Raw genomic sequence first — 14,148 nt, 5'->3', positions numbered from 1 at the left:
CTTCTAGTAGTCACATTTAAAACTAAAAAGAGAAACATGAAATTAATTTTATTAATCTATTCAGCTTAACGCATTATGTCCAAAATACCATTTTAACTTCTAATCAGTATAAAAAATTAATAATGAGATATTCTCCCCCTTGTTTTTGGTGGGTATTTTTTGTTTGTTTTTTGTTTTTACCAGTCTTCAAAACCCAGTGTGTATTTTTACACTTGCAGCACATCTCAGTTTGGACTGGTTGCACTGCAGGTGCTTCATAGCCAAGTGTGGTCAGGCGGCCATATTGGACAGTGCCAGTTGGTACAGAGCATGCTTCATGGTTTGCTTACTCTTATCAGTTCCTTTAGCCAGAAGTCCTTCTTTATAGACCAGAGCACATTGTACGAAGAGTTCCTTTTCTCTCCATCTTTTGCCTTTTTGTTGTTTTGGTTTTTCAGCTAATAGAAATTGTCTTAGGTTCCTACAGGATTATTTATTTACCCAGAGGATAACGGGTTTAATTTAATTTTATCTATTATCATGCTTGGAAATATAGAAAATTGGATATAATTCTAATCACCCGCCATCCTTGGCAATTGTTAACTTTCCTTGTAGGATCTCATCGAGGTTGGCTTTGCTTTAGTTTTGTATTTATACTAATCTTTGCTTATGACTTCTTTAATGTTTCAGCTATCGCAAATATATGGATATTTTGCTAAACCATTTAGTATTCCAAGTATGATTGTGGTCGCACTTTTTAAATACCTTTTTAATTTATAGCCATTAATAGTAGTTTTTTCAATGATCAGTAAGTAGAAGCAGGATTTTTTTTGGGGGGCGGTGCTTATTAAGTAGATTCTGTGTCCACTAAGGGTTTTTGATAGAACATTACCTCAGGCTTCTAATTCTAATTCATGGTTATTATGAGCTGTGTCCAAATCAAAGTATGTGTGTTTTTATCAGCATGCTGTTTTAACCTAAAGATTAAGTTCCATGATTTTTATTTTCAGTTAGAATATTGACATTAATTAATTACTTAACACCTTGTCTTTATCAATTTTTTTGACTTGTCTTACAGTGGAAGAGAAGAAAAAGCCTGAAGATCTTCCCTCAGATGACGATGTTCTCATTGTGTATGAGCTAACCCCGACCCCTGAGCAAAAAGCTCTTGCAAGCAAACTTCAGCTTCCTCCCACTTTCTTCTGTTATAAGAGCAGGCCAGACTACGTCAGTGAAGAGGAGGAGGACGGTAAGTCTTCTGTTGCTTTAAAGCATTCTGCTCATGCTCCTCATAGTGAACGGGGTGATGAAATTGTTTTCAGCCTGCTTCCTAGAGCCCACCCCTGCTGCCCTGCAGGTCGATATTGATCCTAAATGTATGTGTGAACACTCAGTGCATGTCATGACTGAAAGAGCTGCATTCATTTATTAGCATTCCCTGGGTGGCTGCCGTGAACAGGGCAGGCATTTTGAGGGGACTGAAAGCAATTCTGATTTCCCTGGGGTCTCAGAGGGGTGGGCGAACTGTGAGGCAGAGACAGGGTCTTACTGGGGAAAGCTCTGTGGGCCCTGTCCACGTTTTCAAGCAGAGGAGTTATACGTGCTCCGAATAATTTCAGCAGGACAGTCGGGCAGTGGTGTGGAGGACTGGGTCGTGGGAACTGGAGATGGGAAGGGGAGCCAGAATGCCAGAGTAGCTCAGACAAGGCATTCGGGGTGTGGAATAGGCAAAGTTGGTTGCTATTTGGATGTGGGGAGTAAGGGAAAGTGTGAAGTTGGAGATAATTTTCCTAGATTCCTGGCTGGAAAATCTCCTGAAATTTACTGGAAGTTCTTTTATTTAATAAACCAAATTATACTTTAAGATGAAGATTTCGACACAGCTGTCAAGAAGCTTAATGGAAAACTATATTTGGATGACTCAGAAAAATGTAGACCATTAGAAGACAATCTAACAGGTATGTAACAGGAAAATTACTAGTTACAGTGTTTTTAAAAAATCTTCTGTTTAAAAGGAATCTCGCAATCTGGTCACCTCTGTAATTACCAGTTTTGCCTTTTGGTGACTTAAAATATTTAAAAATAATGTGAAGTGAAAAACACTGTGCTCCTGGTGTGCTTGTTCTCCATCAGCATCCAAGGTCTTGTTATTTGGGTCTATAGTCTGTCCATGACACTGAGGGCCATTGTGTGTGGAGTAGTTGGACTTCATCTGCTTTCGTCTTAACTTTCTTTTCCTTGGGTTGTTGGAATTTTCAGATAATGAGAAAGAATGTATTATTGTTTGGGAAAAGAAACCAACAGTTGAAGAAAAGGCAAAAGCAGATACGTTAAAGCTTCCACCTACATTTTTTTGTGGAGTCTGCAGTGACACTGATGAGGACAATGGAAGTGGGGAAGACTTTCAATCGGAGCTTCTCAAAGTTCAGGAAGCTCAAGTAAGACCGTCTCTGAGTGTTCCTTCTGGCCCAGTTGCCTCTGTTGACGCGATAAGCTAGAGGGTCCTCACCGCGTGGTAATAATGGGGTGCGTCTGGCAAGCGGTCAGACACCTCGGGCAGCTCTGGCCAGAGAAGGAGGACTCGTGTTCTGCCCGAGGACCGGAGGCCCCCCTGTGACCGGTGTGTGTGCTGGGCTTGGGGAGTCAGGGCGGCAGCGTGGCGGTGCAGATGTCCCTAAGAAGGTCTATGCCCTGCAAAGAACGGTGTTAAGTAGTTCATTTTCTGTGCAAGTTAATTGATTGTGGAGTGGGCAGAGTGGATAGGAAATAGCATTTGAAACTTAGTTCCCCTGACGTATATACCTTGCTTTGCCAATAACTTCGTGATTTGGTTACTTTCTTAGCTCAGGTGTAGTAATTTTAGTAGCTGTCAACACCTTGGTGTCTTAATTTGTATTCCACGGAAACTAGAAGACAAGGTCCCTGTCTTGTAATTGTTTACAATCTAATTTTGACATATTCAGAATGGTTCCTTGCCTCTCAAGAAATACTGTTTTTTAAAAATTGTTGGAAAGATGGTTAAAATGAAACAGAGTCCTGGAGTTAGTTATGAATGCAGTGTTTTATTTAAAGGATACGTGGGTAGAGAGAGATGTGGCCCAACACGTGGCCTGAGTCTGTAGGAGACTTACTACCCTTCACCGTCTGTCTGACTCTGAGGAGTCTAGCTGGCCTGCTTTTTTAGTTGTCCACCTAGGACATGCTGCCTGTTCCACAGGCTTCAGCTTATTCATCGGTGCACATATAGCTAGTGGCCATCAGCTGATGTAAAGACATTACTTCCTTGTTTATAACCAAATAGATTTGTGGAAGCCCTATCTGAAGTTTCTCCATCAGCAGCCTTGCTATACTAAATCTGAAGTATATTTTAAATCCCTCAGCAGTTTCCCTGGACTCAGTGGAAGTACACAATTGCGATTTCTCTTAATCATCTTCTGTAATTGCTGCTGCTGCTGGAGGCTTTATTTATTTAAAAATTTATTTATTAAAAAAATGTTTTTGGGGATGCATTGGGTCTTCGTTGCTGCGCACGGGCTTTCTCTAGTTGCAGCGAGCAGGGGCTACTCTTGCAGTGCGCGGGCTTCTCATTGCGGTGGCTTCTCTTGTTGCGGAACACAGGCTCTGAGCACTAGGGCTTCAGTAATTGTGGCATGTGGGCTCAGCAGTTGTGGCTCACGGGCTCCAGAGCACAGGCTCAGTAGTTGTGGTGCATGGGGTTAGTTGCTCCGTGGCATGTGGGATCTTCCCGGACCAGGGCTCGAACCCGTGTCTCCTGCATTGGGAGGTGGATTCTTAACCACTGCGCCACCAGGGAAGTCCCATGTCTTGAGATTTTTAATCCTTCTGCTTTCATCCACTTTTCAGAGGCTTCTTCTAGTCGCTCTGTTTCAGTCCAGTTCAGCTGTAGGTGCTGGGAGAGGTAGGATGGAAGGTGGAATGGGAGAGAGAAAAGTATGCTTACTCCATTTTGTCCAGAACTCCAAGTCCTCAATTTCTTTTAAAATAGGGTATATGATCCTTTTTGTCAATCAGTACTTAATGGCATAGTTATTTGTTACTTTCTCTTTGCAGAAATCCCAGAATGAGGACATAACTAGCATGGCGGACAGTGTGTGTACAGATGGCAGTAAAGTGACTGTACCATTTTTGTGTAAATCTGAAGAACCAGAGTTTACTACCAAATCTATTAGTTCACCATCTATTTCTTCTGAAACTGTCGATAAACCTGTGGATTTATCTACTAGAAAGGAAAATGATGCAGATTCTACAAGCCAAGGTACAATTTGATATATGTTTATAAAAACCTTCTAGGCATGCATTACTACATAAGGTACACCTGTGATTTTGAGAAGATAGACTTTTAAATGCAGATCCAGAAACTCCCTTTCTTAAAACAAAATTTGAGATGTATAAAGGGGCATGAAATATTTCGCTTTTATGAGCTTATTTTTTACAATTGAGAATACAAAAAATCTTTAGGTATTTCTTGAAATCCTGCCTTTGAATGAATGTTTTAGATTATATTAGATTGTGTAAAGCAGGAACTGTATAGCTCTCTATCTGACTTAGTATAGATCTACATCTCATTTTTAAAAAATGATTTTGGGTATGCTTTTGGTATATTGTTCATTGAGAATAGTACCTGAAAACTTAATAACAATGAAGAAGCTCAGAACTTGGATGTCTTTCATAAGTTTTCTTCAGAGAGATAACCAGATTATAAATGTTCCACACCCCATCCCACCCCATCCCTCTCAGTAGTAGAGCAGGTCCTACCCCCATTCTCTTTGGGTCCTGAGTAAAGCTTTGATGTTCAACATGTATTAAATGAAATATTAAATTGCTCTTTTCCTTTTGCCAGTGGAAAGCAAAACAGTTTCATTTGGATTTGGAAGTAGCACAGGGCTGTCATTTGCAGACTTGGCTTCCAGTAATTCTGGGGATTTTGCTTTTGGGTCCAAAGGTAAGATCAGGAGGAGCGGTTTTAATGATCGTATTACAGAAATATGCACACCTGGGGGAGCAAGCCCTTTGTTAATTCACCCGGCCATTTGTTTCCCCAGCCTGCCCTCCAGCTGTCTAGTGTTGTAATAAAGGAAGGGCTTCTGTTTTATTGTTACTTTTGCTATTATTAATATAACCATAAGAATTTTCTCTTCATTCATTGTAACTCATGGTGCTAGTCTTCCTCATCCTGAAATGCAGAACCGTCACTCCAGTTTTGGAATAACCTTGGGACTGGCACATTGTTCTTTTAGTTATACTTTTGATTTACTAATATTTCAAGATTTGTGCATCAGTAATTTTTAAGGAGATGATTTTGCAGTTTTTTATTTTTGCAATATCCTTGATTGTGCTTTTTAATATAAGGGTTGTGCTCATTTATAACTGGTGAGCTTTCCCATCTTTTCCAGTGATTTTTTTCTATTTTTGGTCCATTTGGGTATCATTTGTAGAAAATAATCCTTTTCCTTGATTGTTTCAAAAGCTTGAAACAATTAGCATCTTCATTCTGAAGATAGCTTTCATGTATCTGATTATAGCACCACCTAAATTGAACAAGATGCTTGATTTTTCAAATAAATTTTATTGAAGATACATACTTATTACATGATTAATCTAATTCAGAATAGTGTTCTTCCCTCTCTCATATTTTTACTTGTTTCACTAACACTGGGTTTAGCCAATCAGCAAAAAAAAAAAACAAAAAAAACACAAACAGTTCCTGTCATTTATGGAAACACATATAAAACTTTTAGAAATTACCTTCAGATGCTACGTTATGTTGGAATTCATAGCTTCACTGATGTCAGGTTGCTTTATTTTTAATTTATTAATAAGTAGCCTGAAGTCACAGGGTCATAGGTCAACAAATACAACAGTATAGTGGGTATAATTATCCACAAATAAAAAGCCAAATAAAAATTGATGTGTTAGGTTGCTTGATACTTGGTATACCTTTTTCAAAGTACTCCATCAGTACTGTACAATAAAGTGTGAGGTAGGCAAGACTCATGCTGTGTGGGAGGCTCTCCCTGAGTATTATTTGCTGATGTTCACTCCTTTTTCCGTGAGATTATTTACCAAGCTCTTTTTTAAACTACACTTCTTGTTTTGTTCTTAGATCTGACAGGAATTTGTGCTTTGTCTTTTCAAAGAAGTAGCTTTTGGTTTTATCAGTTCTTTTGTTTATGTTTTTTATTTATCTTCAGATTTTGTCACTACTTTCCTTTAAATTATCATTAGTTTTCTTGCATGTTGAATGCCTGCTTTATTTAATTTAGATTGTGCTAGTAAGCAGAGAATAGCATTTTGAAACTAAAGTCCCCTGGAATCAATTTCATAGCTTTTCATGGGGAATTTTCACACTACTGTAAGTTTTTTTAATATTTTAGAATTTCATCTTGCCTTCTTTGATTAAGAGCTTGTGGGATTAAAATTTTTTTTTAAGGTAATCAATTTCACCAGAATTTTTTTTGTTTTTTAAACTTATTTCTGGCATTGTGTAGACCTTTCTGATCTTAAACTTTTTGTTTTGGTTGGTTTTAAGCTACGAGGAGTCTTTTTTTTTTTTTTTAATCCTTTCCTCCTCTTCTGTTATGTGTTATTTCTGTGGTGATTACTTTTTCTTCATCTGTTCATTTTATTTTTGTTTCATGTTTTCTTTTGTTCCTTTTTTATCCCGTCTTCTCCTGAAAGTCCTCTTCACAGGCAGGTCTGTCAGTCCCTCCCTGTCTTTTGTGTAATATTTCATATGGAAACTAAGAGAACACAAGGAACACCTGTTTATCTGCTGCTCCCCTTTGTCTGTGGTTTGACATTTTATCTTATTTCCTTGAGATTCTGTAATGTTTTCATTAAACCTGGACACAGAGTGGAAGCTTCCTAGGTACTGTTATCTAGAGCACAGTTGTTGTTAAGTTGATATTACTGATGTGTGCACATCTTTATACTCTTACTGTATAAGTTCTTTCTTCTGTCCCTTTAGAACAGTGGTTTTCAACTCTTGGCTTCATATTAGAATTTCTTGGGAGCTTTTTTTTTTTTCTTTTTGCGGTACGCGGGCCTCTCACTGTTGTGGCCTCTCCCGTTGCGGAGCACAGGCTCCGGACGCGCAGGCCCAGCGGCCATGGCTCACGGGCCCAGCCGCTCCACGGCATATGGGATCCTCCCAGACCGGGGCACGAACCCGTATCCCCTGCATCGGCAGGCGAACTCTCAAACCACTGCGCCACCAGGGAGGCCCTCTTGGGAGCTTTTTAAAGAAAAAAGAAACACCTGATAGTTATGTTGGGCTCTCTGGGCCTGCGGCCCAGGCATTGGTATTTTACAGAAGCTGTTGGTGTGATTTTAATATGCACCCAGTGTTAAGAACCATTGCTTCAGAAGAATTTTGAGACTTTCTGCCATACTTCTCAGGGTATTGGGGTAATTTAAAATTTTTTTCTGCTTGGGAGTTCCTGAGCCAGTTATTTTTGAGCCCTACGCCTGTGTATCATGTAGATCTGTGGTTACTGTTCTCAGGAAGCCCCACACACAACCCGAGATTGTGCTCTTCTTGTTTCAGAGCATTCTTTTGCTGTATCTTCTTAAGAATTTTTTTTTCTTTTTTTCCTGTTTTTTCTCCCCATTAAACCTTGCTTAGGAGTTACTGCTTTAGACACTCATTTTGTTCTTTCTTCAGGGTGCTGAGTTTTTAACTGATCCATGACATTTTTGCCTTCTCCTGAGTTTTTGCATCAGATGTAGGATTAGAGAGCAGTGATTTTTGTCAGCAAGTGATGAAGAGTTGGGAGGTTTCTTTCCCCTAAGATAGTGGGGAATGTATTAGCAGGTTGGGTCCTCACATTCGAGATGCGGGTGAAGAAGCTTTTAGTTTTCACGTTTAGTTTTCACCTTCTCCCTGTGAGGGAGAGTAAAAGTCTTTGTTCCTCTGCGTGGGAGTGGGGACCCTTTTCACCCCTTAACTAAGTTAAGCCTAGTATTGCTTGAGGACAGTGGGGGTCAGCTTCTCCCAAGGCTGCCAGTGCCACCTGGCCAAGAAGTTTAAGCTCCAGCCCTAGTACCTTAGGAGGAAGTTGAAGTAGAGAAGTTATAAACGTTGTTTAGTCTACTTCGGCTAATATGGAAGTAGCAGATTTGGCTTCTTTGGGAACATGTTTAGGTTCAAAAGTTATATTTTTCATGTGATAGAATGTTTTATGAAATGAACTACCTTTGGAGCTGAGCTGGGTTTTCAGAGTTTCAACGTATGTACTTTTAATTAAGAACCTGCGTCATTACTGAAAGTTCTTCTGTCGTTTAGTGTCATGAAGACCTAAGGCTCCGACAATCCTAGACCCTATCTGTATATCCAGGCATAAACGTTACTAAAAGTCCTGTGTACTCGCTACATGAGTTTAACATGCCAGAAGAGTACAAGTTTAAACATTTTTATTAGAAGTATGTTACATCATTGGAAATTAGATTCATTGATAAAGTAATCTAACTGGGATTAAGAGCTTATTAAAATAGATACCACTGTTTAAGTATCCTAATTTATTCATCAGATAAAAATTTCCAGTGGGCAAATACTGGAGCAGCTGTGTTCGGAGCACAGTCAGCCAGTAAAGTTGGCGAAGATGAAGATGGTAGTGATGAAGAGGTAGTTCATAATGAAGATATCCATTTTGAACCAATAGTGTCATTACCAGAGGTAAATATTAAAGAGTGAAAACCTTACTAATAACGTCACATTTTAAGTTTAAAACTTGACGTGGGCTTGATTTGTAGGGCTGGCCTTTATTTGCATTGCATTTCTTTCAGAACATTGACCGTTTCAAATGGAAGCTCTTTATTAGAAGTTCAGCCTTTAAGTTCAAATAGTCGTGTGTGTGTGTGTGTGTGAGAGAGAGAGAGAGAGAGAGAGAGAGAGAGTTACGCGGGCCTCTCACTGCTGTGGCCTCTCCCGTCCATGGCTCACGGGCCCAGCTGCTCCGCGGCACGCGGGATCCTCCCGGACCGGGGCATGAACCCGTGTCTCCTGCATCGGCAGGCTGACTCTCAACCACTGCGCCACCAGGGAAGCCCTCAAATAGTCTTTTTAGATAAATTTACATACAAGTGTTATTTGGTAAATTCTATATGAAATCTTTGGGAAGAACTTAATTTTTTCATGTTTGTTTTCAGTAATGTAATTCTAGGGGCAAAAAAAAAAAAAAAAAACCCCAACCAACATCTAATCTCATATTCGCCACAGTCCTTTCAATAAAAAGTAAATGGAACTTTTTCTGGATAAGAATGTTTTAGGCAAATTACTTTTATCAGTTTCAACCTCAATCAGTAGATAATCTTTCTTTAAGAACAAGCATTTTTTTGAAACCTCTCCTGTGAAAGAATGTATTTAGTTTCCAAAATGAGGAAGAATGTTACATAAGAGGAAAATGTGTAATGACAAATTTTTCCTGCCTCATCCAAATCAGATGTATTTGTAACCCTAGGATGTTAACTGTTTTCAAATTCTGTTCATGCCAGTGTCTTCAGGAATTTGGATCTTGGAATTTGTTATGGAATATTTTATAAGCAGCAGCTTAGAGATAATTTCATCTCCTGTCACAGGTAGAAGTAAAATCTGGAGAAGAAGATGAAGAAATTTTATTTAAAGAGAGAGCCAAACTTTACAGGTGGGATCGAGAGGCCAGTCAGTGGAAGGAGCGTGGGGTTGGAGACATGAAGATCCTCTGGCACACGATGAAGAATTACTACCGGGTCCTGATGAGAAGAGACCAGGTGCTCAAAGTGTGTGCAAACCACGTCATCACCAAAACAATGGAACTGAAACCCTTGAATGTTTCCAACAATGCTTTAGTTTGGACTGCCTCAGATTATGCTGGTGAGCTCTACACTCAAATGCTACTTTCCGGTTTGGGGATTTTTCTAAAATTGATAACAAATACATAAAACAATTTATAACAGTTATTATAACACAAAGGTCACTGTGTTGTTTGTTGTTTAATAGATGGAGAAGCCAAAGTGGAACAGCTTGCAGTGAGATTTAAAACTAAAGAAATGGCTGAGTGTTTTAAGAAAAAATTTGAAGAATGTCAACAGAATTTATTGAAACTCCAGGAAGAACAGGTATCACCGAGAGCAAAGGAGACAAATCCTGTGGTGTTTTTTGATGTTTGCGCAGATGATGAGCCTCTGGGACGTATAACCATGGAATTATTTTCAAACATTGTTCCTCAAACTGCTGAGAACTTCAGAGCACTGTGCACTGGAGAGAAGGGCTTTGGTTTCAAAAACTCCATTTTTCACAGAGTGATTCCAGATTTTGTTTGCCAAGTAAGTCTTAACTGTACATCACAATGGGTGTGTAGAAAAGTGCAGCACACCAATTTGGGAAATTTGGGTGTTTCTCCTTACTTATAATTTTCTTTAGACTTCTTTAGCATTTCCACACCCCCAGCTTCTGTCCCCACAAGAACTTTCAGCCTAAAACGGTTCATATTTTTAATGCCTTGAACCTGCTAGAAATCAAGGGTGGGAAAAAGATCTTTTCATTTTTTGTCTTCTTTCACAAGTGGGTATTTCTTAGTTTTCAGACTGCATTCTCAAAGAAGCTGGGTGTTTAGGACCTACCCTTTAGTGGTTAGTTGTGTATGTATTTTTAACATTTTATTTGGGATTCCTGTTAATTGAAATCTTTTTTTCAGGGGGGAGATATCACCAAACACGATGGAACAGGAGGATGGTCCATTTATGGAGATAAATTTGAAGATGAAAATTTTGATGTGAAACATACCAGTCCTGGCTTACTATCCATGGCCAATCGAGGCCAGGATACCAATAATTCTCAATTTTTCATAACACTGAAAAAAGCAGAGCATTTGGACTTTAAGCATGTAGTATTTGGGTTTGTTAAAGATGGTATGGATACTGTGAAAAAGATTGAATCTTTTGGTTCTCCTAAAGGGTCTGTTAGTCGAAGAATTATTATCACAGAATGTGGACAGATATAAAATTGTTTTTCATAGTAGATTTTACCTGTATAAACAGTTGAATTGAAGCCTGGCTGTTAAGACAACATGGTAATTATGTTCAGCTTTTGAAAATGGACATTTCCAATGTATAAATATAAAATTGCAGCTTATAGCTGTTGTCACTTTTTCATGTGTTATAATTGACCTTGCATGGTGTGAAATAAAAGTTTAAACACTGGTGTATTTCAGGTGTACTTGTGTTTATGTACTCCTGACATATTTGTATTAAAATGGAGTAATACTAATCTTGTTAAAAGCAATAGACCTTCTCAAACTATTGAAGGAATATGATATATGCAATTTTAGTTTCTTCTAAGATATTAGACTTCCTGCATGGACATACTTACTGTTTGGATAAAGGGACCATGACTTGGATAGTTTTTATTTCAGATTTGGAATGTATTTGGTAATTTTCACTATTGGTGTGCTCATTTATGAATAAAGATTCACTTGTGAGTGGGCAGCGCCTGAGGGTAGAGACTTAACCAAAGTGCTCTTCTATGAATTCTTGCACCTCCTGTATAGCTAACGGAGTACCTTCTTTCCTTAAAATGTTACGTAGCTTCCTGTGCTCTTCCCAAGGGATTAAATTAATTTTTACATTTTGAGTAAGTTGAGTATTTAGAGTTTTTAAAAAACCTGTCATCTGTTTCTACTACCTCAAACTGCATTTGGTTCTGATAGAACTTGAATTTTTCCTTGCAGTTATTGTGATAAAGTATGAGTATTTTAAAAAGGTCTATACCATGTTCTTTGGTTAAAGATTTGGTTTATACTAGATTGTTGCAGTACCTTTTTCTGGTGAATTTTGTAGCAAAAATAAAGTGACAATTGTTAACAGCCCTGACATTTAAAATATTCATTACTTGTGCATCTAGTTCTTTCATTCTGGAACCAAAGTAAGGAGATAATTAAAGATCCGTAAACTTAAACTGCCACCTAATTTCCAGAGCTCCCAAGGAGAGGACTGTTTTCCAGTTGGGTATACACTGAAAACTTACTTGGAAATGGCTAGTGTCAAAAGTTCGACAGAAAAAGGGGGACGTTCTCATCGGCCTACTCGTGTCGCACCGCAGCACCGCGGGAGAGCACGTTTTGCGTATTCCACCCACTGCCGGCGGTGCCTTCTGCCCTCCGGGGTTCTTTCCAGCGGAGCTGCCTCATTTTGGGTGGTGAGGCAGTGGGGGTGTCGCGCCGTTTGGGGTTTGGAAACAGGCTGTCCTGGGACAGCACCTGCTGACCGCCCGTAGTGCGGGGGTCACGTGGGGTCCGTGTGCCGGGAGCGGGGGACGGCCCCGAACCTCCGAGTGTGGGTGTGTGTGCGTGTGTGTGGATGCGGGGTGGGCGCGCGGCTGCTTGGCGGGGACACGTGCCTGTCACGTTTCGGGGCGCCTCCCGAGGGATTCCAGGCTGCGGGAGGCACTCGGAGGCGCCCTAAAGATTACAACTGTGGACTCAAGCTTGGTAACGAATGCTTTGGGCGAAACCGACTTCTCCAGGATTAGTGTCTCACAGCTGCTTCCGATGGGTTCGAGCGCTTATGAGATGGACCCGCGCGGACATCCCCTCGGCGCGACCATCGGGAAGGAAAGGAAAACGGGAGAGTCCCGCGCGCCGGCCCCCAACGCGCCCCTATGACCCAGGAGCATGGACCTGCGCCAGCGGCTGCGCTTTTGCTAGGGAGACGGCGGCGGCGCGGCGCGCCGTGCGTCACGGCGCAAATCCGCTGCGCTCGCCCCGCCCGGACGCGCGCCGTTGCCAGGGAGACGACGGCGGCCGCGGCCATGGAGCCGACGGTGGTGAAGCCGCCCGGGCAGGACCTGATGGTGGAGGTCCTCAAAAACCGCTACGGCGTGAGGGGTGGCTGCCCCGCCGAGGTGAGGTCCTGCCCTGCCTGTCGGCCCATGCCAAGTCCTCGGGTCGCCGGATCTGCGGGTCGGAGTGTGGGCGCGAGGCAAGGCCCCTGGCGGCGGCGGCGGCGGCGGCGTGCGTGCACTTGTGAGGAGGGTGCTCTCGGCGGGCACCGGGAGCGGGAGGGGCCGTTCACGTCAGCGCGCAGATGCGTGGCAGGCGTTCCCGGCTGTGACTTGCGTGCGGGTTGGAACCGCCTCGGTCCCGCCCCGTAGCGGCGAGTCCGAGCCGGTTTCACGCCGAAAGGTGTGGGCGCGCGGCCCGGTGGATCCGCGGTGGCCGCCTCTGTGCGCGCACCCGGCGCGCGTGTCGGAGCGGCAGGGAGGGGGCGCTGCGCCGGGGCGGGGGCGGGGACCCGGGATCAGGCCGGTTGTGCGGGGCGGGGGCGCCGGGCGGCCCGGCCCGCCCCGGTCACCTCTCCGTCGCTCTCTTTCAGCCCGGGCGCCGGCGGCCGGACGTGGCGGAGCGGCGGCGGCGGCCTCCCCGCACCCCAGGTAGGGCGGCGGGCCGGGTGTCCGCGCGGCTGGGGGGGCGCTCGCTCTTTTTTTCACCGAAGCAGATGTAGTTTATTGCGCAGCGTTTAATGCTTGAAGTGTATAAAGGGGAGAAATAAAGTGTTGAACGTTTGGGCACTGGCGGGATGTCGTGACGAGGTGGAAGGAGGGCGGATTCTGAACGTTCGGGGAGTTCCTGCGTTCCGACCCATAGAACAGGGTTAGAGGCACCTGCTCTGCTTGCTTCCCCGCGTTATTGCCGGCGTCATGTGCCGGGGGGCGGGGATGAACGTCAGTGCTGTTTGAAGAGCTGACTTGATGCCTGTTTTCTGGAAGTCTGCATTAGGGAGACACACAGACAGGAAATCGGTACGTAGCTTTGTTCTCCTACGTTTCGGGGTCGAGAATGAGGTCGTTGATATCTGACCTTAGTGAGCAGCCTCTGCAGTCTTCCTTCCTGTTCACAGAGGACTTCGGTTTCTGCTCACGTGGAGATGAAGCTGGTCCGCGCTGAGATGTTACTCTGATGAGAGGAGGCGCGGCCCCGCATCCCCCCGTGGTGCCCTCAAGCGCGGGACCGTCAGTTGGCAAGGTACCCTGAGTCCTGCTCGGGCCTCCCCTGGGCATCTCTGGAAACTAAGGAGGGTCAGGGGCTGCCTGTGTGTTTGCTTTTCTCTGAGAGGAGCCTACTGAGTGGTTGGAGAAACTGACTGATTGTTACTGAGAATTTGATAAAAGCACAA

The 14,148-nt window shown here is 42.8% G+C and overlaps 2 protein-coding genes across 4 annotated transcripts in view; both read left to right on the top strand.

Moving 5' to 3' along the window:
- Positions 1-11,856, top strand: part of RGPD4 (RANBP2 like and GRIP domain containing 4) — a 50,697-nt gene extending 38,841 nt beyond the window's left edge. For all 3 annotated transcript variants that reach the window (XM_060117468.1, XM_060117469.1, XM_060117467.1), the window contains 9 exons: positions 1,058-1,228; positions 1,845-1,937; positions 2,239-2,417; positions 4,051-4,255; positions 4,841-4,942; positions 8,529-8,674; positions 9,577-9,850; positions 9,977-10,302; positions 10,674-11,856. In XM_060117468.1, coding sequence (XP_059973451.1) covers positions 1,058-1,228; positions 1,845-1,937; positions 2,239-2,417; positions 4,051-4,255; positions 4,841-4,942; positions 8,529-8,674; positions 9,577-9,850; positions 9,977-10,302; positions 10,674-10,979 — 1,802 coding nt within the window. In that variant the 3' untranslated portion in view covers positions 10,980-11,856. The remainder of the gene's footprint in view (positions 1-1,057; positions 1,229-1,844; positions 1,938-2,238; positions 2,418-4,050; positions 4,256-4,840; positions 4,943-8,528; positions 8,675-9,576; positions 9,851-9,976; positions 10,303-10,673) is intronic.
- Positions 11,857-12,784: 928 nt separating this feature from the next.
- The window catches only part of CCDC138 (coiled-coil domain containing 138), a 54,759-nt gene continuing 53,395 nt past the window's right edge, over positions 12,785-14,148 (top strand). The window contains 4 exon segments of the mRNA XM_060117727.1: positions 12,785-12,877; positions 13,348-13,405; positions 13,873-13,911; positions 13,914-13,997. Coding sequence (XP_059973710.1) covers positions 12,785-12,877; positions 13,348-13,405; positions 13,873-13,911; positions 13,914-13,997 — 274 coding nt within the window.

Source organism: Mesoplodon densirostris, chromosome 14, assembly GCF_025265405.1.
Source record: "Mesoplodon densirostris isolate mMesDen1 chromosome 14, mMesDen1 primary haplotype, whole genome shotgun sequence".
Taxonomy (NCBI): Eukaryota; Metazoa; Chordata; class Mammalia; order Artiodactyla; family Ziphiidae; genus Mesoplodon; species Mesoplodon densirostris.
The sequence above is the reverse complement of the archived record's forward strand: the minus strand, read 5'-3'. Positions and strand labels throughout refer to the sequence as shown.